This window comes from Oncorhynchus mykiss, chromosome 2, assembly GCF_057628025.1.
Source record: "Oncorhynchus mykiss isolate SJ-2025 chromosome 2, ASM5762802v1, whole genome shotgun sequence".
NCBI lineage: Eukaryota > Metazoa > Chordata > Actinopteri > Salmoniformes > Salmonidae > Oncorhynchus > Oncorhynchus mykiss.
Window position 1 is genome coordinate 94,765,824 of NC_143023.1, and position 21,330 is coordinate 94,787,153.

Sequence of the window (21,330 nt, forward strand, 5' to 3'; positions counted from 1 at the left end):
CATTTTTAGATACAATTCTACTAACAGCATACATAGTTCATGATTCAATCTGTATGTGCAAAAAAGTATGGAAATGTATGCTTTAAAATGGTTGGGCCTGGGGTGTGGACTGTGGAGGAAGAGGTTGGGACAGCGTATGGGGTCGCTGGGTGCCGGAGCTATGTCGCAGTTGTCGTTAGATTAGAAAACTGTATTATGTTCCAATTAAGAAATTATTTGTGCAGCATAGACAACAATCAACACACATACAAAAACATTAGTTGAATCGCAAACCTTTTTAAAAACAGACCTGCAACATGATTTAAAAGAAGTGCATTACACCTCAAACGTTTGCTTTTCTTCAGTCTGGGGAAAGGTGTTCTGATGTCTGGCTGCTGTAGCAGGGCCAGGAATTTACTGCAGGTCTCACCATCCTTACTGGTGCGTGTATCCAGCAAACGGATGATAGAATCTTCCGGGGCTGATTTCCTGAAGATTTATTTGCAGCTTCCTGTATTCGTGTAAAGTCACCAGTTTCTGCTCGTCTACATGCTGAAGGATGTGACTGGGGTCCGCTGACAGGACATCCGGCAGAAACGTCTTAATCTCTCTCAATTTATCCATGCTGTACCTGAGACAGAGAGATGGACACCTTGTGGGTGTTTTAGAACCTACGGAATGGGACGCAACTGAATTGAAGAATTTAACTGAATAAAATCAATATATATGACTGGAGTTGAATCATTTATAGCCTACAATAATTAGTCTAGGTAGTTAGGCCTACTTTTTAATTGGAAAAAAAAAACGTTGCTTTACCCCAGTTCCTCCTCGGGTTTATATTATTGATTATGATTTTTCCGAAGAATTGCGTTGGCGGCCAGTTAGACTACGAGCTCGCGGTGTGTCACAAAACTCATACAAGTAGGCCTAAATTATGTTTTCCCTTTTACTCAAAGATTAGGCTACCATATGCCGATAAATATGTTACGCTATGCCTATTAGATTAGATATTGACATACTTGACAAAGATTAGAAGCTTTTACCTCGAAGAAAACCTATATAGGGGACTGCAGAAATATATTATGTATGTAGGCTACCCTATGTATTTGTGATCAGAATTTCCTTTCGCTTTAATTATATTTTAAATATGGAAATACCTTATAGACTAGGCCTACTCGTCATAGCTCTGCATTTGACCAATCATCGCCTACAGGGAAGTTAAGAGAGATTCAAAATGGTAATAACCATAGCTCAACTCAGACAGCTACAGACTGTAGGTTAAACGAGACACAAATACACTGTCACCATCTATTGTTGACAAGTGTAACTCCAGTTAATATACAGTATAAATTGATGGATGAATCATAAGGATATAGTAATGAATAAGAACTGTTTCTAACCCAGTTCCCTCATCTCTGATCACCTACAAAACCACAACTCATATATCATGATGTGTTTTTCATTCAAATAAAAAGTAGCAAATATCTACTTGAGTTATCAAGAACAACCTCAACCTCTCCCTCAACGTTAGCAAAACAAAGGAGCTGATTGTGGAATTCAGGAGGATCCCAGCTGGACACGCCACCATCCTTATCAACCTGGCCGCCGTGGAGACAGTCAATAACTTCAAATTCCTCGGCGTACACATCTCAGAAAAGCTGAAATGGTCTAACCACACGGACACCGTAGTGAAGGCACGACAGCGACTCGTCAACCTCAAGGTGCTGAATAAATTACTGAAGGCTATACGTGCAGCCTAACGCGCCATTTGTGCACACTGCCTGTCCTACAGGACACCACCACCAGGTGTCGCAGGAAGGCCAAGAAGATCATCAGAAAAGACTGGCCAATAAATGTTTCTTCACTCAGACCATCAGGCTGCTGAATAGCCTCCACCCCCTTCCCATAATAAACATTATCTCTCCTGCTGCCCCCCCCCCCCCCCCCTTAATAATATAGGTTAGGCAAATTAACGTAGCAGGTTAGGAGGAGACTTAGGTTAATGTTAAGAATAGGGGTAGGGTTAGTTCAAATGCTCGCCTAACCTGCTACGACAAGTAACTTCCGGTCATAGCTTTACTCCATCTAGTCAGAGTCAGATCCTGCAATGTGTTTTTGGGTCTGAGTGCATGTCTGTGGGAGAATCTCAATTGCAGACTCCTCGCATCCTCGCCTCCTTCTCTAAACCCATTGGATGAGAAAGCCAGAGGTCCGGCCTCTCTGAACTTCTCATCCAATGAGTTTTGAGAAGGAGGAGAATTCAATAGAGTTTGCCAGCTTGTAGTTCTAATAACCAGAAATGAGTTACCTCCAGTTCGTTCAGCTATTCCTATTTGGAAAATGAATGCGGAAAGAATAGGATTTTGGGATAAAAGCCGAACATAAAGGTCTGAGGTTAATACAGGCTTTGGAGATCTCATAAGTTGTGTTCTATGAGATAACATCAGTCGGTTAACATGACCTTTATGAATTATGAAGCCTTTGTGTTTTTTTCTGATTACATAAATTATTCAAAATTCACAAAAAGTGAGGTCAGCTGATGAAGATTATCTGATAGACGTATAACAAAACGTATACGGTCTCCTAAGCCTGTGTTTAACACAGATCTTATTTCCGGCATTCCATTCATTTCCATATAGAGCCCCACAGTGGAGGTGTCGTAATACCCATAAAACCAACGGTCAAACAGGGAAATAATTCCAATGGTTTTTCCACCATTCATTTTTCCCATAGGGAGTTTAGGAAACACTTGACATGAGGGCTGTGTTTCGTGTAGGCTCACCCTGGCGTGACATTTTCATAACACGTCCAGTGTAGCTGATTTCTGTTATTCTGATTTTGCACTTATTCAGTTTCAAATTGATGCTCCTCAGTCTGTCTAGTAGCTGTCTGTCTCCGGTCGTGTTGCTCTGTGTTATCACCCCAGACAATAATGTCATCCATGACGTTTAAGACACCTTCCAGACCTTTCAAATGCTCTGCGAAGCACCTTTAGGAAAAAAAACTCTGGAGCGGACGTGATTCCGAACAACAATATCTTGAAGGAATACCTCCAAAACGGTGAATTGAACATGCAGAACGTCCTTGGTTCACATCAACAACTGAAAATACCTTGGCGTTCGGGATTTCAGCAACTACCTCTTTAATGGTACGTAAAGGATTACGTTCTCTCTTGATGGCTTTGTTTAGATCTTGTTGTTTCATGCATGCCCGTATTGTGTTTGGCTTCACGACTGTCCCCCGACTGTTTAGCCATTCAACCGGGCTCAGTTTGCTTGACGATGACATCCATCTTTTCCTTGTGGTTAAGTTCCTTTTCAAGTTTTTATTTTAGTGCTACAGACCCTTTTCTGGTTTTCTGAGATGCCACTATCGATGAAAGTTTAAATATGCAACATATTCTTACATTTAAAAAGTAATACTAAGGAAAGCTCAACATTACGAAACATAGAGCAAATGATACCAGCAACTACTCTGAGCCTAGAGGGAAAAATTGGAGAGTTTAAATCCAGAAACATAGGGTGAATTTTGCTCAAATGTTGTTTTACTTCCGACACCATGCAATAATACATCGCACAATGAGGCAGGGATACGGTTAAAATAAATGTTTATCTGATTTCATGAGTCAAGTACCAGTAGAGATGAACACTTACTAATTAGTAACAACGCCACCCTCAGGCAGTCCAGGTGAGAACATACATTACAAATCTGATTGACTTTTATTTAAGGAGAGCGAATCGATATACAAACCCGAAGTCAGCTGTAACTGTCAATAGTAAAACAACGTTTAAAACAATGTTTGAGTGAACCTGAATTAAAGAAAATGAATGGTGAAGTCGATGTCATCAATACACGGTAGACTCCTCCTCACCACTCTGTAGTGGCCTAGGGCAAAATGGGGAAGGTTTACGAGGCCAAACCCAACAGTGGCGTGTTTGATGGAGGCACTTGTTGTTGTAATCATCTGGACCGTCAATCATACGTGATATAAACGTGAAAGTACATTACAATCTGATTCAACAGGCTGGCTACACATGCACCTTGGTTGATTCAACATTAAACTATATAACCTCTGCGCTTCCGCGAAACACACCGACGGCTCAACCAATCAGCTTGAAGTACGGTGCCACCTCCTATCTTTCACAGCAGTGTGGCTGCTGCTCTGTCGTGTGTGTAACCGTCTAGATTAACTAGCTACGTCGTTTTTTAAACTTATTTTATTCATTTAAAATCATGTCAGCGATACTATTCCTGAAAAACTTGCACCGCGTCAGCAGAGTACCTCTCAGTGTCGCTCGACCGGTCGTCGGTTGTCTGTATCATACCCGGAAAGGAGTCTACGGTCACCGACCCAAACAAAACCAGGGGGACACGAAGTTGCACAGTGACCCAGTCTCGTATATCACTGCACTCAATCGAGGTCAGTAGTTTTTCCAGATAATGGACATGTTGGACAACATTACCAGTGGGCAAAACCAGGTTGAAAAGACATCCGTATGACGTCTTATTCTGGTCGCGAACTGTTTTTACCCCCCCGACTTTTTACTGACCAGAATGACGTATTTTTCTGACCACCATATTACCAATTGCGTCATAATTGTGACCTGTATATTATGTGCTATATTGTGTAGCCTACTGGTCATAGTTAAGACCTCATCATAACCTGGTAATGACTACCTGACTACAGCGTATTACCTACTGTATTAAGTATTGCAGAGTATAAAGTTTGATATTGAAAATATTGTTCATTACATTTCTATTTCTTTCTATAGTAACCAATTCACGTTTAAATCTGCAACGTATTCTTACATTTAAAATAGATCAAGCAGTGGCAGAAGCAAATCTACATCAAACATTTTGGACATCTGCATACAGTAATGTTTCATAATTCAACCACACACATTACATGCATAGAAATACTGGGACACAGAGTATATAAAGTTCAAATGTTCTATATTTATTAATGATTAATAAGAGTGGTGTGATGGGGGGTGGATCCTCATCAAGGACCTTTGAGCACAGAAGGTGATCTGGAGCCTAGTTTTCCTGTTGAAGAGTGGTGTGATGGGTCAGATCTGGAGCCTAGTGGTCCTCTTGAAGAGTGGTGTGATGGGTCAGATCTAGAGCCTAGTGGTCCTCTTGAAGAGTGGTGTGATGGGTCAGATCTGGAGCCTAGTGGTCATCTTGAAGAGTGGTGTGATGGGTCAGATCTGGAGCCTAGTGGTCCTCTTGAAGAGTGGTGTGATGGGTCAGATCTGGAGCCAAGTGGTCCTCTTGAAGAGTGGTGTGATGGGTCAGATCTAGAGCCTAGTGTTCCTCTTGAAGAGTGGTGTGATGGGTCAGATCTAGAGCCTAGTGGTCCTCTTGAAGAGTGGTGTGATGGGTCAGATCTAGAGCCTAGTGGTCCTCTTGAAGAGTGGTGTGATGGGTCAGATCTGGAGCCTGGTGGTCCTCTTGAAGAGTGGTGTGATGGGTCAGATCTGGAGCCTAGTGGTCCTCTTGAAGAGTGGTGTGATGGGTCAGATCTGGAGCCTAGTGGTCCTTATGTAAGCATAAAAAGAGAAGAAAATAAATTAACTATTGGCATAATGTTGACATGAAGGATACGACAGAACAGTAACATACAGTAAAATATATTTTACAGTCAGAATCTACAAAAGAGTTCTCATTGTCAATGTCAATTCTCTCACATTTACTTACCAACTACAATGGAGCACTCATGAGCGGTATCAAAGGCTCTGTTCCTTCATATTGAAGTGGGACATAATTCATTGGTCATCAGTCTGAAACATAAAAAAAAAAAAAAAAAAAAGAGGATATCAAAATTAGACAGTAGTTTGATAATTACTTTTTTTTAAAACTCATCTCTAAATGTTAAAGTTTTGCTTAAACTTCTAATAAATGTTGTAATAGTCAAACAGATTTTTAGAAACACTCCACTCCATAATCCTGAGGACATTGTCCCGGACAAACAGTCCACTCCATAATCCTGAGGACATTGTCCCGGACAAACACTCCACTCCATAATCCTGAGGACATTGTCCCGGACAAACACTCCACTCCATAATCCTGAGGACATTGTCCCGGACAAACACTCCACTCCATAATCCTGAGGACACTGTCCCGGACAAACACACTACTCCATAATCCTGAGGACATTGTCCCGGACAAACGCACCACTCCATAATCCTGAGGACATTGTCCCGGACAAACACACAACTCCATAATCCTGAGGACATTGTCCCGGACAAACGCACCACTCCATAATCCTGAGGACATTGTCCCGGACAAACACACAACTCCATAATCCTGAGGACATTGTCCCGGACAAACACACAACTCCATAATCCTGAGGACATTGTCCAGGACAAACACACAACTCCATAATCCTGAGGACATTGTCTCGGACAAACACACCACTCCATAATCCTGAGGACATTGTCCCGGACAAACACACAACTCCATAATCCTGAGGACATTGTCTCGGACAAACGCACCACTCCATAATCCTGAGGACACTGTCCCAGACAAACACACTACTCCATAATCCTGAGGACATTGTCTCGGACAAACGCACCACTCCATAATCTAAAAGAGCATGATAAAGAGACAAAAAAAGAGCATGACTCACCAAGGGAGGTGTCTGTTGAATCAGGACACAAGGGTTTCGCACGTTAAAGAAAGGCGAGTTAAAACAGGAGTTTATTTGCTTTACAAACGTATATTATTAGATCAGTGCTATTTCAATTGGATCTACTTAAACTACTTAAACTGGCTGTCCCCATAGGATAACCCTTTTTGGTTCCAGGTAGAACCCTTTTTGGTTTCAAATAGAACCCTCTGCGGAAAAGATTTTACATGGAACCCAAAAGAGTTCTACCTGGAAACAAAAGGGTTATTCAAAGGGTTTTCCTATGGGGACATCTGATGAACCCTTTTAGGTTCTATAATACACTCTTAGAAAAAAAGGGTGGTAAGATCAGGCAATGGGGAGCTGAATGACATGTCTCTTGGGGAATCCAGTCTGTGAGACCTGTTGCAGGGGAAAAAACACTGATCATCAGCATAGCTAGTGCAAACCTAGCTCTTACAAAACTGGTTAGTAGGAATTAATAAACATTGAAGATCAGAGTATCAAACAGAAGAAACAACAACATTTTGCATACACAACTTACTGTGAATGACTATGACATTAAGCAGGGATGGTTCTGCTCTCTCCTTTCCCTGGGATGTGGCAGAATAGCTCACTGGTAACTGAGATCCTCTGGCCAAGCACCGCTGATAGGCCATGCATCAGATCATTGACATATTTCAGGAACTGTAAAGACAGATGAATCGTAGTTAACCATTACCTAAGGACTTCACCAAGTTAGACTTAGCCTAGCAATTACATTGACTGTTGCACCTTAGACATCTGCCAGTTAGGCAGACATACTGAGAGATGGAGAGCAAGATAGACAGCAAAACATCACCTATTTACATGTCTTAGTCAGCAGGCTGGATAACTTCTGTAGTCCTGCCCTTGGTTCCTTCTTCCATCCAACCTAGAAGATTCCTGCAAAAACAGAGAATCAAGAATTGACAAAGGCAGTTGAGGGGTGTAACGTTAGGTTGCGTGTTGAGGGGGAACAGGAATAGGCTAAATGTATTGTCTACTACAAAATACACAAAAATACAAGGATCTCTGATGAATCAAGAAACACTTCCATATTGGAACACACAATACCTCATAATGACAAAGCAAAAACAGATTAGTATACATTCTTGCTAGAGGTCGACCGATTAATCCGAATGGCCGATTTTAATTAGGGCCTATTTCAAATTTTCGTAACAATCGGAAATCGGTATTTTTGGACACCGATTTGGCTGATTTATTTATTATTATTAAACATTTTTTTTTTTTTACACCTTTATTTAACTAGGCAAGTCAGTTAAGAACACGTTCTTATTTTCAATAACGGCCTAGGAACGGTGGGTTAACTGCCTTGTTCAGGGGCAGAACGGCAGATTTTTACCTTGTCAGCTCTGGTATTCAATCTTGCAACCTTACAGTTAAGTCCAACGCTCTAACCACCTGTCTCTCATTGCACTCCACGAGGAGCCTACCTGTTATGCGAATGCAGTAAGAAGCCAAGGTAAGTTGCTAGCTAGCATTAAACTTATCTTATAAAAAACAATCAATCATAATCACTAGTTAACTACACATGGTTGATGATATTACTAGTTTATCTAGTGTGTCCTGCGTTGCATATTATCGATGCGGTGCGCGGAAAAAGGACTGTCGTTGCTCCAGTGTGTACCTAACCGTAAACACCAATGCCTTTCTTAAAATCAATACCCAGAAGTATACATTTTTAAACCTGCATATTTAGCTAAAAGAAATGCAGGTTAGCAGGCAATATTAACCAGGTGAAATTGTGTCATTTCTCTTGCGTTCATTGCACGCAGAGTCGGGATATATGCGATAATAATAAATGTTTTGTTTTCGAAATGATAGTCTCCGGATTCGACCATATTAATGACCAAAGGTTCGTATTTCTGTGTGTTATTATGTTATAATTAAGTCTATGATTTGATAGAGCAGTCTGACTGAGCGATGGTAGGCACCAGCAGGCTTGTAAGCATTCATTCAAACAGCACTTTTGTGCGTTTTGCCAGCAGCTCCTTGTTGTGCTTCAAGCATTACGCTGTTTATGACTTCAAGCCTATCAACTCCCGGGATTAGGCTGGTGTAACCGAAGAGAAATGGCTAGCTAGTTAGCGGGGGGTGCACGCTAATAGAGTTTCAAACGTCACTCGCTCTGAGACTTGGAGTAGTTGTTCCCCTTGCTCTGCATGGGTAACGCTGCTTCGAGGGTGGCTGTTGTCGATGTCTTCCTGGTTCGAGCCCAGGTAGGAGCGAGGAGAGGGACGGAAGCTATACTGTTACACTGGCAATACTAAAGTGCCTATAAGAACATCCAATAGTCAAAGGTATATGGAATACAAAATGGTATAGAGAGAAATAGTACAATAAATACTATATTAACTACAACCTAAAACCTCTTACCTTGGAATATTGACGTCTCATGTTAAAAGGAACCACCAGCTTTCATATTGCCAGGTCGCATTTGTAAGTGATAACTTATTCTCAACTTGCCTACCTGGTTAAATAAAGGTGAAATAAATAACTAAATATGTTCTCATGTTCTGAGCAAGGAACTTAAACGTTAGCTTTTTTACATGGCACATATTGCACTTTTACTTTCTTCTCCAACACTTTGTTTTTGCATTATTTAAACCAAATAGAACATGTTTCATTATTTGAGGCTAAATTGATTTTTATTGATGTATTATATTAAGTTAAAATAAGTGTTCATCCAGTATTGTTGTAATTGTCATTATTACAAATAAATAAAACAAATCGGCCGATTAATCTGTATCGGCTTTCTTTGGTCCTCCAATAATCAGTATCGGCATCGACGTTGAAAAATCATAATCGGTCGACCTCTAATTCTTGCAAGTTTAGTAAAAAAAACAAAACTGAATATCCCATTAACATAAGTATTCAGACCCTTTACTCAGTACTTTGTTGAAGCACCTTTGGCAGCGATTACAGCCTCGAGTCTTCTTGGCTTTGAAGCTACAAGCTTGGCACACCTGTATTTGGGGAGTTTCTCCCATTCTTCTCTGCAGATCCTCTCAAGCTCTGTCAGGTTGGATGGGGAGTGTCTCTGCACAGCTATTTTCAGGTTTCTTCAGAGATGTTTGATCGGTTTCAGATTGGGGCTCTGGCTGGGCCACTCAAGGACATTCAGAGACTTTGCCCGAAGCTACTCCTGCGTTGTCTTGGCTGTGTGCTTAGGGTCGTTGTCCTGCTGGAAGGTGAACCTTCAGCCCAGTCTGAAGTCCTGAGCACCCTGGAGCAGGTTTTCATCAAGGATCTCTCTGTACTTTTCTCCATTCATCTTTCCCTCGATCCTGACAAGTATCCCAGTCCCTGACGCTGAAAAACATCCCAACAGCATGATGCTGCCACAATGCTTCACCTTAGGGATGGTGCCAGGTTTCCTCCCTGACGTGACGCTTGGCATTCAGGCCAAAGAGTTCAATCTTGGTTTCATCAGACCAGAGAATCTTGTTTCTCATGGTCTGAGAGTCCTTTAGGTAACTTTTGCCAAACTATAAGTGGGCTGCCATGTGCCTTTTACTCAGGAGTGGCTTCTGTCTGGCCACTCTACCATGAAGTCCTGATTGGTGGAGTGCTGCAGAGATGGTTGTCATTCTGGAAGGTTCTCCCATCTCCACAGAGGAACTCTAGAGCTCTGTCAGAGTGACCATCGGGTTTTTGGTCACCTCCCTGACCAAGGCCCTTCACCCCCGATTGCTCAGTTTGGTCGGTGGGCCAGCTCTAGGAAGAGTCTTGGTGGTTTCAAACTTCTTCCATTTAAGAATGATGGAGCCCAGTATGTTCTTGGGGACCTTCAATGCTGCAGAAATGTGTGCCTTGACACAATCCTGTCTCGGAGAGCTACGAACAATTCCTTCGACCTCATGGCTTGGTTTTTGCTCTGACATGCGCTGTCAACTGTGGGACCTGATATAGACAGGTGTTTCCCCTAACACGGACAACGCTGGGCAATACTTATGTAAATTGGTTTATTTCTTTTTAATACATTTCTAAATGTATTCTAAACCTGTTTTTGCTTTATAATTATGGGGTATTGTGTGTAGATTGATGAGGGAAAAAACGTATTTAATACATTTTAAAATAAGGCTGTAACGTAACAAAATGTGGAAAAAGGGAAGGGGTTGGACTCGGGAAGAGCTTGGCCTACATGAAGCCCCCTGATGCCTAGTCCCCTGAATCTCAAACAGAATAGGTCCGAGCCTAGCATGTTGACTGGGTACAGTGAGCCACGAGACCCTAACCCGCTTTCTTCCACCAAAAAAACAGATTTCAACCAAGTGTTTGGTTTTCGCCAGGCACAATGGGACCCATGTTGTTCAAAGAGTTACACTTTTGAATCATCTGTCCATAGAACATTCTTCCAAGAGTCTTGATGATCGTCCAGGTGCTTTTTGGCAAACTTGAGTAAACATTTTGGATGACATGGGTCCCATTTATGCCTGGTGAAAACCAAACCCTGCATTCCACAGTAAGAACCTCATACCAACGGTCAAGGATGGTGGTGGTACTGTGATGGTTTGGAGGTGCTTTGCGGCTTCACGACCTGGACGACTTTCCTCAATAGAAGGAACCATGAATTCTGCTCTGTATCAGAGAATTCTACAGGAGAATGTCAGGCCATCCGTCTGTGTGCTGAAGCTGAAGTGCAGCTGGGTCATGCAGCAAGACAATGACCCAAAACACACAATTATGAAAATGGCTAAAAAGCAACACATTTTAAGTTTTGGAATGGCCTAGTCAAAGTCCAGACCTAATCCCAATTGAGATGTTGTGGCAGGACTTGAAATGAGCAGTTCGTGCTTGAAACCCCCCTAAGACAAGTATTTCCTACCTCATACATTTATGGTTGAAAACCCACAAATGTTGCTGAGTTAAAGTAGTTCTGGATGCAAGAGCAGGCTACAATTCCTCCACCGCGATGTGAGAGACTGATCAACGACTACAGGAAGCGTTTGGTTGCAGTCATTGCAGCTAAAGGTGGCACAACCAGTTATTGAGTGTAAGGAGGCAATTACTTTTTGCACACAAGGGGAAATGGGTGTTGCATAACTTTTGTTAATAAATAAATAAAATAAGTATATACTTAAAAATAAATAAAAAAATGTAAACTCAGGTTCACTATCAGATGTATTAGATTTTGGTTGAAGATCTGATCAAATTCAGTATAAAAACAATATGGGCAAATACTTTTTCATGGCACTGTATTCATTCACCTATTGTTATTGCAGAACAGATGAAGTGTTGTTGTTGTCACTACGTATCACAGCTACACTTTTACTACTTGCTTTAATTAGCATTTAACTGGACATTTGTCTAATGCTTGTCATAGACTATGGATATCCTCCTACCCCCCCCCCCTCCTCCATTCCCACGTGTTTACATAAAAAAGGCTGTTGTTTTGGGGCAGTCTTTGTCCCTGGGTAAATCCATATGAATTAAATCACTTTTTTGACAGTATCCCTTTTGATTTAAACAAGTGTAGTTTGTCAAATGGGCACGTACACAGCTTGTGGATCTTTACAAAATTACTAGAGTAAGTATATTTTTTTAAAATTTGAAACATTTTTTTCTTGCTGATATCGGCATACGTTTTGAAAACCATTATGAAAGCGACGATTATAGACGTTAAAACACAGCGTTGGAATTGTAGTTCACATGGAGCCATGTGGGCGACTGTACCTGCCAGCTGTGACACAGCTTGGGATCGAACCCGGGTCTGTAGTAACACCTCAAGCACTGCGATGCAGTGCCTTAGACCGCTGCACTACTCGGGAGGCCAAATTGATTTTAACAAACAATTGATCCCCCCCAAAAAATGCATTTTGCCCACCCCTGCCCTACATCATCTGAGGTTTTTGTGTTGTGCCTGTCATCGGTTGAGACGCAACATGCTCTTGAATACAGGATGGGTTGTCATTTCAGCCATAGAAATATAATTAATAGAATGGACCTATCCCTTCAGACAACTGCACTTTAGGCTAGCTGGTACACCATTTGAAATTTCTATAAAATTAGTACCACAAAGATCGCTGTTTAACTTTTCCAGTGTTGAAGATGTCTATGGTGGGGAATGCCAAATAGGTCAACTTTGAGCAGCTGTATCTCTTGAATGTTTTGGCATTAAGGTCCAAAAGGTCACTTTGTGAACACTTCTACAATGGGCAGATATGTATTGAAGGTTTCATTCAAATCAAAATGGATTTACCCCCCTCTGTTTACACAGACCATGGGCTAGCACGCCTGGTGGAGGCTTACCGAGCACATGGACACAAGGCTGCTAAAATTAACCCTCTACTGCCTAATGACCCAGTGGAGGACAGTGTGCCAGAGATCAACATGTTGACTGGAGCTGTACAAGGACCCCTGAACACATCAGGTAGGCTATGTCTATGTGGTCTATTGACTTCTCCGTTAAATACGTTTCTAAAGGGAGAACACGTCATTGAGTTTAAATCAATCTATCAATAACTACACTTCACATTGATGATGCATAGCAGTGTTTTCTAGTATCTTCCTACTACTACTAGGCTACTAGCTAGATACTACTAGGTAGTTATACTGTGGTGTAGGTAGTAGGGAAGCCTTATGGAGAGGTCAATGTTAAACCCATCACCAAACATTCTAACTGCTAAACCAACCGTTGTGTAACCAACCGTTACAGTTGAACGCTAAACCAACCATACCAATTCAATGGGAAGCGCCTGGAAATGGCTCGCAGCACATCAATTTAACAATAACATGTCAACTTAACGCAGGCTCTCTGCATGGCTCTCTGCATGGCTCTCTGCATGGCTCTCTGCATGGCGTCGCCTGGGATGAAGCATTTTCAGTGACAGTCACTAATAATATCTCATACCTCAGTTTTTACAGTTTATACCATGGCATTGTTGATGACTAATTTCTGATTGGTTTAAAGGGCATTCTAGAGTGTGCATTTATTTCCCTATAATGCACAAGATATATCATCAGCACAGTATAATTCAATGGCTATAGTTCATTCTTACATGTTCTATGTTTGAGCTGCTTTTGAAAGCAAAAGTTGAGTTGAAAACATTGTCATTGTTGAATTCGACTCTCATAATAGCAAGCTAGGACCCAAAGATTTTTATAACTAAACTGTCATTGATCTATCTGTGATAGGACTGATGGATTGATTAGCTAAACTATCAAGTCTATTTGTGTAGTTAACTAAGGCAACTACTGTAGCTATCTAGTAAACTTGCTAGGTACTTCAGTGGATCTTGAACATGTCTATTTTCAAATGAGCACATTTCTAGCGGTACATTTGTTAAATTATAGCCATGGTATAAAAACGGATAATGAACTCTGGACTCAATGCGTTCTTTGGAAAAGAATACAACTCCGTAGAAGATGAGTTCCACTCCGCTAGCTAGCACGTCGAGAAGCACACCATCCACGTTGTGCATTATTTTCCAGAGAACGCATAGCCCCTCGTTGGTTATCACTTACATAATCACTCCTAAATAATAGACCACTCAAATGCAGGTAATACACATGAATGAGTGGATATTATTCAGAGGGTAAAATCACTTTCTGAAAAAAAGGGCTTTATAAAATACATTTGAGTTATTCAGGGTGTCTATAATATCCATCACCTGTTACCCTACATGGAGATAAGGAATTCATAATCGTCTCCTCCTTGTACACTATTGACTCACATGAACAACACACCTACATGTTCTGTCCTGCATACTGCAACATGTTTGCGACCTAACAGATCTTACTCAGGCGGGGTTCACCTGATTTAAAAAATACAAATCTTCAAGAGGAGACTCTTATATATGAACTCCTTTTCGTCCAGGACTGCGGCATTTTGGTAAAGCGGAGGCGTCGGTGGAGGAGGTGATTGGCTACCTGGAGGAGTCCTACTGTGGCCGCATTTCCATAGAGACCAGTCAGCTGACCAGCCTGGAGGAAAGGGAGTGGCTCGCAGACCGCTTCGAGCAGCTGAAGAAAGAGATGTTTACTGCGGAGGAGAGGATAAAGTTGGCCAAGCTCATGCTGGAGTCACAGGTAGATGGATGGAGGGAAGGTTAATGGATAATAGGAAGGAGACCTCCACCGAGGAGAGGAGAGAACTGGCCAAGCTAATGCTGGGGTCACAGGTAGATGGATGGAGGGAAGGTTAATGGATAATAGGAAGGAGACCTCCACCGAGGAGAGGAGAGAACTGGCCAAGCTAATGCTGGGGTCACAGGTAGATGGATGGATGGAGGGAGGAATGGATAGATTGAGAAACGTTGTCGTACTGTATTTATAGGCTAATTAGCTTTAATTGCCTAAATAATCAAAACTAGTATCTTATCTAATATCAGAGTAAAGTGATTATTTTATTAGCGAGGATGAGGTGGTATTGTTTTTATCAATGTTACTTTTCTTTTGGTCCCATTTCCAAGAAAGACTGAGACAGATCTTGCTGACTTATCTCTTGATGTATTTTGCCTTTATTTTCGCCAGAAGTCATTGAGAACACATTCTCTTTTACAATAACAACCTGTTTCTTCTTGTGTTACCTCAGGAGTTTGATCACTTTCTGGCCTCCAAGTTCTCCACGGTGAAGCGTTATGGTGGTGAGGGAGCAGAGAGCATGATGGGAGTGTTCTACGAGATGTTCCGTCTGTCTGCCCACAGCGGGGTGACGGACATCGTCATGGGGATGCCTCACCGCGGGAGACTTAACCTCCTCACGGGGCTTCTGCAGTTCCCTCCAGAGGTCAGGGTTTAGACATCTTCGAGATCGAAGGTCATGGCTGTAATGGCTACCATGAATGACCCTGTGGGATAACTAATAAAGATGGTCTCACACTACCAGTCATATGAATGAACAAATGTTTTGGCACCAATTGCCTTCCTCAGGGTTCACTCCTGGGACTTTTAAACTTTTATTTATTCACATATTGATTGATTAATTGATTGATTTGATTGATATTTATTTGGGATGTGTGACTCCTGTCTCCCCTTTACCTCCAGCTGATGTTCCGTAAAATGCGTGGCCTCAGTGAGTTCCCAGCAGACTCTCCCTCTATCGGCGACGTCCTCTCCCACCTCACCTCCTCTGTAGAGCTGGACTTTGGTGCTGCCCACCCCCTCCATGTGACCATGCTGCCCAACCCCTCCCACCTGGAGGCCATCAACCCAGTCACCCAGGGGAAGACCCGTGCCCGCCAGCAGCTCAAACAGGAGGGAGACTATTCCCCAGACGAGAACGCACAGCCTGGTGATAAAGTTGTCTGTCTCCAGGTATCGTACTGAGACCATAGTCACAGCCCTATTTAGACATATGCTGATATACATACGTAGACATGGCTCAACAGGAGGGAAACTACTCCCCAGAAAGACAATGTTTAGCCTGAGGACAATATAACCGGTGGAGTATTGTCTGGGAAGCCACTATAAACTGTGGAGTATTGTCTGGGAAGCCACTATGAACTGTGGAGTATTGTCTGGGAAGCCACTATAACTGGTGGAGTATTGTCTGGGAAGCCACTATAAACTGTGGAGTATTGTCTGGGAAGCCTCTATGAACTGTGGAGTATTGTCTGGGAAGCCACTATAAACTGTGGAGTATTGTCTGGGAAGCCACTATAAACTGTGGAGTATTGTCTGGGAAGCCACTATAAACTGGTGGAGTATTGTCTGGGAAGCCACTATAAACTGTGGAGTATTGTCTGGGAAGCCACTATAAACTGTGGAGTATTGTCTGGGAAGCCACTATGAACTGGTGGAGTATTGTCTGGGAAGCCACTATAAACTGTGGAGTATTGTCTGGGAAGCCACTATAACTGGTGGAGTATTGTCTGGGAAGCCACTATAAACTGGTGGAGTATTGTCTGGGAAGCCACTATAAACTGTGGAGTATTGTCTGGGAAGCCACTATAACTGGTGGAGTATTGTCTGGGAAGCCACTATAACCAGTTTGAAGTGTGGCCCTTTGGACCTCGGTGGGCAAAAATGAGTTTGACACCTTAGAGGAATATACTACAAAGAAGGATTTTATATTTTTGAGAAATTTAAGCTTGAAATGGGTGTGGTCTAATTGACTTGACAACCAAAAACACTTGTCAAAGTTTATCTTTCTTAATGAACCAGGAATCAGTAGTTGTTTCTGGTTGTTTATCAAAGTCAGCTGGCTAACTCATTAATCCTGCTTATCCCTTTGAACTGGAAACACTTTAACTCGGTCAAACTTCTGTAGAAAAGGAACTTTATTGCTCTCTAGTGAATTTGCCTTGCACAATTGTGAAAAGCACTTTTAGTACAATATGTAATTTAAAGGGGTCTAGTAGAAAGGGATTATGACACTGAAGTCCAGTTTATGGTGACATACCGGCATTGTCCATCGTTGACGTCAATTATTTTCCAACTTTCAGGCCTGAAAAGAACTGGTGATCATTGTGGAACCTTTCCTTAATTTTCTTAGGTCCATGGGGATGCCTCATTCTCTGGCCAAGGAATTGTTCCGGAGACATTCACCATTTCACTACTCCCCCACTTCAGAGTCGGTGGGAGCATCCACCTCATTGTAAACAACCAAGTGGGCTATACCACTCCGTCTGCGAGAGGGAGATCATCTTTGTACTGTAGCGATGTTGGTATGTAAACTGTATCACTTTATCTATCAATCTTAATTGGAATAATAATATATCTATTGGAATTATATATATAATATATATATAATATATATATTAACACACACACGCATTCGGAAAGTATTCAAACCCCCTTTCCCACATTTTGTCTAAAATCTATTAAATACATTTTGTTCCTCATCAATCTACACACAATATCCCATAATGACAGTGAAAACACTTTTTTTTTTTTTTTTTTTTGCAAATGAATAAAAAAAACAGAAATACCTTATTTTTATTTTTTTTATTTTTATTTCACCTTTATTTAACCAGGTAGGCTAGTTGAGAACAAGTTCTCATTTACAACTGCGACCTGGCCAAGATAAGGCATAGCAGTGTGAACAGACAACACAGAGTTACACATGGAGTAAACAATTAACAAGTCAATAACACAGTAGAAAAAAGGGGAGTCTATATATACATTGTGTGCAAAAGGCATGAGAAGGTAGGCAAATAATTACAATTATGCAGATTAACACTGGAGTGATAAATGATCAGATGGTTATGTACAGGTAGAGATATTGGTGTGCAAAAGAGCAGAAAAATAAAAATAAATAAATAAAAACAGTATGGGGATGAGGTAGGTGAAAATGGGTGGGCTATTTACCAATAGACTATGTACAGCTGCAGCGATCGGTTAGCTGCTCAGATAGCAGATGTTTGAAGTTGGTGAGGGAGATAAAAGTCTCCAACTTCAGCGATTTTTGCAATTCGTTCCAGTCACAGGCAGCAGAGAACTGGAACGAAAGGCGGCCAAATGAGGTGTTGGCTTTAGGGATGATCAGTGAGATACACCTGCTGGAGCGCGTGCTACGGATGGGTGTTGCCATCGTAACCAGTGAACTGAGATAAGGCGGAGCTTTACCTAGCATGGACTTGTAGATGACCTGGAGCCAGTGGGTCTGGCGACGAATATGTAGCGAGGGCCAGCCGACTAGAGCATACAAGTCGCAGTGGTGGGTGGTATAAGGTGCTTTAGTGACAAAACGGATGGCACTGTGATAAACTGCATCCAGTTTGCTGAGTAGAGTGTTGGAAGCAATTTTGTAGATGACGTCGCCGAAGTCGAGGATCGGTAGGATAGTCAGTTTTACTAGGGTAAGTTTGGCGGCGTGAGTGAAGGAGGCTTTGTTGCGGAATAGAAAGCCGACTCTTGATTTGATTTTCGATTGGAGATGTTTGATATGGGTCTGGAAGGAGAGTTTAGAGTCTAGCCAGACACCTAGGTACTTATAGATGTCCACATATTCAAGGTCGGAACCATCCAGGGTGGTGATGCTGGTCAGGCGTGCGGGTGCAGGCAGCGAACGGTTGAAAAGCATGCATTTGGTTTTACTAGCGTTTAAGAGCAGTTGGAGGCCACGGAAGGAGTGCTGTATGGCATTGAAGCTCGTTTGGAGGTTAGATAGCACAGTGTCCAAGGACGGGCCGGAAGTATATAGAATGGTGTCGTCTGCGTAGAGGTGGATCAGGGAATCGCCCGCAGCATGAGAAACATCATTGATATATACAGAGAAAAGAGTCGGCCCGAGAATTGAACCCTGTGGCACCCCCATAGAGACTGCCAGAGGACCGGACAGCATGCCCTCCGATTTGACACACTGAACTCTGTCTGCAAAGTAATTGGTGAACCAGGCAAGGCAGTCATCCGAAAAACCGAGGCTACTGAGTCTGCCGATAAGAATACGGTGATTGACAGAGTCGAAAGCCTTGGCAAGGTCTATGAAGACGGCTGCACAGTACTGTCTTTTATCGATGGCGGTTATGATATCGTTTAGTACCTTGAGCGTGGCTGAGGTACACCCGTGACCGGCTCGGAAACCAGATTGCACAGCGGAGAAGGTACGGTGGGATTCAAGATGGTCAGTGACCTGTTTGTTGACTTGGCTTTCGAAGACCTTAGATAGGCAGGGCAGGATGGATATAGGTCTGTAACAGTTTGGGTCCAGGGTGTCGCCCCCTTTGAAGAGGGGGATGACTGCGGCAGCTTTCCAATCCTTGGGGATCTCAGACGATATGAAAGAGAGGTTGAACAGGCTGGTAATAGGGGTTGCGACAATGGCGGCGGATAGTTTCAGGAATAGAGGGTCCAGATTGTCCAGCCCAGCTGATTTGTACGGGTCCAGGTTTTGCAGCTATTTCAGGACATCTGCTATCTGGATTTGGGTAAAGGAGAACCTGGAGAGGCTTGGGCGAGTAGCTGCGGGGGGGGGGGAGCTGTTGTCCGAGGTTGGAGTAGCCAGGCGGAAGGCATGGCCAGCCGTTGAGAAATGCTTGTTGAAGTTTTCGATAATCATGGATTTATCGGTGGTGACCATGTTACCTAGTCTCAGTGCAGTGGGCAGCTGGGAGGAGGTGCTCTTGTTCTCCATGGACTTCACAGTGTCCCAGAACTTTTTGGAGTTGGAGCTACAGGATGCAAACTTCTGCCTGAAGAAATTGGCTTTAGCTTTCCTGACTGACTGTGTGTATTGGTTCCTGACTTCCCTGAACAGTTGCATATCGCGGGGACTATTCGATGTTAGCGCAGTCCGCCACAGGATGTTTTTGTGCTGGTCGAGGGCAGTCAGGTCTGGAGTGAACCAGGGGCTATATCTGTTCTTAGTTCTGCATTTTTTGAACGGAGCATGCTTATCTAAAATGGTGAGGAAGTTACTTTTAAAGAAAGACCAGGCATCCTCAACTGACGGGATGAGGTCAATGTCCTTCCAGGATACCCGGGCCAGGTCGATTAGAAAGGCCTGCTCGCAGAAGTGTTTTAGGGAGCGTTTGACAGTGATGAGGGGTGGTCGTTTGACTGCGGCTCCGTAGCGGATACAGGCAATGAGGCAGTGATCGCTGAGATCCTGGTTGTAGACAGCGGAGGTGTATTTGGAGGGCCAGTTGGTCAGGATGACGTCAATGAGGGTGCCCTTGTTTACAGAGTTAGGGTTGTACCTGGTGGGTTCCTTGATGATTTGAGTGAGATTGAGGGCATCTAGCTTAGATTGTAGGACTGCCGGGGTGTTAAGCATATCCCAGTTTAGGTCACCTAACAGAACAAACTCTGAAGCTAGATGGGGGGCGATCAATTCACAAATGGTGTCCAGGGCACAGCTGGGAGCTGAGGGGGGTCGGTAGCAGGCGGCAACAGTGAGAGACTTATTTCTGGAGAGAGTAATTTTCAAAATTAGTAGTTCGAACTGTTTGGGTATGGACCTGGAGAGTATGACATTACTTTGCAGGCTATCTCTGCAGTAGACTGCAACTCCTCCCCCTTTGGCAGTTCTATCTTGACGGAAGATGTTATAGTTGGGTATGGAAATCTCAGAATTTTTGGTGGCCTTCCTGAGCCAGGATTCAGACACGGCAAGGACATCAGGGTTAGCAGAGTGTGCTAGAGCAGTGAGTAAGACACACTTAGGGAGGAGGCTTCTGATGTTGACATGCATGAAACCAAGGCTTTTTCGATCACAGAAGTCAACAAATGAGGGTGCCTGGGGACATGCAGGGCCTGGGTTTACCTCCACATCACCCGCGGAACAGAGAAGGAGTAGTATGAGGGTGCGGCTGAAGGCTATCAAAACTGGTCGCCTAGGGCGTTGGGGACAGAGAATAAGAGGAGCAGGTTTCTGGGCATGGTAGAATATATTCAGGGCATAATGCGCAAACAGGGGTATGGTGGGGTGCGGGTACAGCGGAGGTAAGCCCAGGCACTGGGTGATGATGAGAGAGGTTGTATCTCTGGACATGCTGGTTGTAATGGGTGAGGTCACCGCATGTGTGGGGGGTGGGACAAAGGAGGAATCAGGGGTATAAAGAGTGGAACTAGGGGCTCCATTGTAAACTAAAACAATGATAACTAACCTGCACAACAGTATACAAGGCAGACCCTTTGCTATGAGACAACATTTTTCTCAGGTGTGTCCTGTTTTCATTGATCATCCTTGAGATCTTTCTACAACTTGATTGGAGTCCAAAAATTCAATTGATTGGACATGATTTGGAAAGGCACACACCTGTCTATATAAGGTCCCACAGTTGTCAGTGCAT

The 21,330-nt window shown here is 42.9% G+C and overlaps 1 protein-coding gene and 1 long non-coding RNA gene across 3 annotated transcripts in view; one reads left to right on the plus strand and one right to left on the minus strand.

Annotated features, from left to right (window-relative positions):
• Positions 1 to 2,643: 2,643 nt before the first annotated feature.
• LOC110500303 (2-oxoadipate dehydrogenase complex component E1) overlaps positions 2,644 to 21,330 on the plus strand; it is a 36,460-nt gene continuing 17,773 nt past the window's right edge. Inside the window, exons 1-6 of one of the 2 annotated variants that reach the window (XM_021577617.3) lie at positions 2,644 to 3,127; positions 12,873 to 13,025; positions 14,472 to 14,683; positions 15,189 to 15,383; positions 15,641 to 15,910; positions 17,091 to 17,262. In XM_021577617.3, the coding sequence (XP_021433292.1) occupies positions 12,986 to 13,025; positions 14,472 to 14,683; positions 15,189 to 15,383; positions 15,641 to 15,910; positions 17,091 to 17,262 (889 nt within the window). In that variant the 5' untranslated portion in view covers positions 2,644 to 3,127; positions 12,873 to 12,985. Of the gene's footprint in view, positions 3,128 to 3,659; positions 4,400 to 12,872; positions 13,026 to 14,471; positions 14,684 to 15,188; positions 15,384 to 15,640; positions 15,911 to 17,090; positions 17,263 to 21,330 lie in introns of those variants that run through there. The other variant, XM_021577610.3, reaches the window with a different exon arrangement.
• Positions 4,908 to 11,586, minus strand: LOC110500320 (uncharacterized). Its single transcript, XR_005039107.2, has 6 exons — positions 11,481 to 11,586; positions 7,460 to 7,534; positions 7,155 to 7,297; positions 6,611 to 7,012; positions 5,680 to 5,762; positions 4,908 to 5,520 (listed from the first exon to the last, which is right to left on the minus strand). It is a non-coding gene; the product is annotated as an uncharacterized LOC110500320 (long non-coding RNA).